Source organism: Miscanthus floridulus, chromosome 6 (assembly GCF_019320115.1).
Source record: "Miscanthus floridulus cultivar M001 chromosome 6, ASM1932011v1, whole genome shotgun sequence".
Taxonomy (NCBI): domain Eukaryota; kingdom Viridiplantae; phylum Streptophyta; class Magnoliopsida; order Poales; family Poaceae; genus Miscanthus; species Miscanthus floridulus.
Genome location: NC_089585.1, coordinates 126,077,266 through 126,078,906, shown reverse-complemented (window position 1 = coordinate 126,078,906; position 1,641 = coordinate 126,077,266). Strand labels below are relative to the sequence as shown.

The 1,641-nt window shown below is 54.3% G+C and overlaps 1 protein-coding gene across 1 annotated transcript; it reads left to right on the top strand.

Moving 5' to 3' along the window:
• The first annotated feature begins 242 nt into the window (after positions 1–242).
• On the top strand, positions 243–1,315 carry LOC136461190 (uncharacterized). The gene is made up of 3 exons (XM_066460592.1): positions 243–443; positions 534–770; positions 1,310–1,315. Exons 1-3 carry the CDS (start codon positions 243–245, stop codon positions 1,313–1,315), a joined length of 444 nt encoding a protein of 147 aa, XP_066316689.1.
• The last annotated feature ends 326 nt before the right edge of the window (positions 1,316–1,641 follow it).

Below are 1,641 nucleotides of genomic sequence, written 5' to 3'. Positions count from 1 at the left end.
CCGAAGTGCACAATGCCTTCATGATCTTCGGCGGGCCTTCAGCGTGCCTCACGGCATGACAGTGGAAGAGGGAACATCGGGAGGTCTTCTCGGTGAAGGTGGCCGCTCCTTAGTACCTCAATTAGTCTCGAGAGGCAATCACCTTTGACCGAGATGACCATCCCGATTACGTCACAAACCCTGGGCAGTACCCACTTGTCGTCGACCCCATCATCGGCAATACCCAGCTCACTAAGGTATTGATGGACGGAGGCAACGGCCTCAACATCCTCTACGCCAACACCCTGGAGCTCCTGAAGCTCGACCAGTCGCAGCTCCGAGGTGGCGCCATGCCTTTCCACAGCATTGTGCTGGGGAAACGCACGCGGCCCCTCGAGCGCATCGACCTGCCCATCTACTTTGGTACTCCCTCCAACTACTGCAAGGAGGTCCTCACCTTCGAGGTGGTTGGGTTCAAGGGAACCTGCCATGCCATCCTGGGGTGGCCGTGCTACGCCAAGTTCATGGCGGTCCCCAACTACACGTACCTCAAGCTCAAGATGCCTGGCCCCAACGGCGTCATCACTATCGAGTCCATGTACGAGCATGCATACGACTACGACATCAAGTGCATTGAGTACGCCGAGGCTATCGTAGAGGCCGAGATCCTCATCGTCAACCTCGACCAACTCGGTAGCGAGGTGCCCGACTCCAAGCGTCACACCGAGACTTTCGAGCCCACGGAGGCCGTCAAACTCATCCCGGTTGACCCCACCTGCCCCGACGACCGGGCACTGAGGATCAGTGCCACCCTCGACATCAAATAGGAAGCCATGCTCGTCGACTTTCTTCGCACGAATGCCGATATGTTCGCGTGGGGTCCCTCGGACATGCCGGGCATATCAAGGGAGGTCGCCGAGCATGCCTTGGACTTCTGGGCTGGCTCCAGGCCGGTGAAGCAGCGCCTGCGCCGATTTGACGAGGAAAAGCGTAGGGCCATCGGTGAAGAGATACAGAAGCTCCTGGTGGCTGGATTCATCAAAGAAGTGTCCCATCTGGAGTGGTTAGCTAATCCCATATTAGTTAAGAAGAAAAACGGGAAGTGGAAAAAGTGTGTAGACTACACCAGTCTAAACAAAGCATGTCCAAAAGTCCCTTTCCCATTACCTCGAATCGACCAAATCATTGACTCTACTGCGGGATGTGAAACCCTATCCTTCCTTTATGCGTATTCCGGTTACCATCAGATCAAGATGAAAAGGTCTGATCAGCTTGCGACTTCTTTCATCACACCATTTGGCATGTACTGCTATGTGACTATGCCGTTCAGCCTTAGAAATGTAGGGGCCACATACCAGCGGTGCATGACCCATGTCTTTGGCGAGCACATCAGGAAGACCATCGAGGCCTATGTGGACGACATTGTGGTCAAGTCCAGGAAGGCCAGTGATCTCATCAGCGACTTGGAAATAGCCTTCAGATGCCTCAGGGAAAAGAGCATCAAGCTTAACCCCGAAAAGTGTGTCTTCGGGGTCCCCCGAGGCATGCTTTTAGGATTCATAGTCTCAAAACGTGGCATCAAAGCCAACTCGAAGAAGGTCTTGGCCGTGACCAACATGGGGCCGATCCAAGACCTCAAGTGAGTATAGAAGGTTATGGGAT

Excerpts from the sequence above, each read along its gene's own strand:
- LOC136461190 (XM_066460592.1), top strand. The coding sequence starts at position 243 with ATGGACGGAGGCAACGGCCTCAACATCCTCTACGCCAACACCCTGGAG. Across the intron at positions 444-533 it reads AGGAGGTCCTCACCTTCGAG|CTCAAGATGCCTGGCCCCAA; the intron begins GTGGTTGGGTTC and ends ACGTACCTCAAG.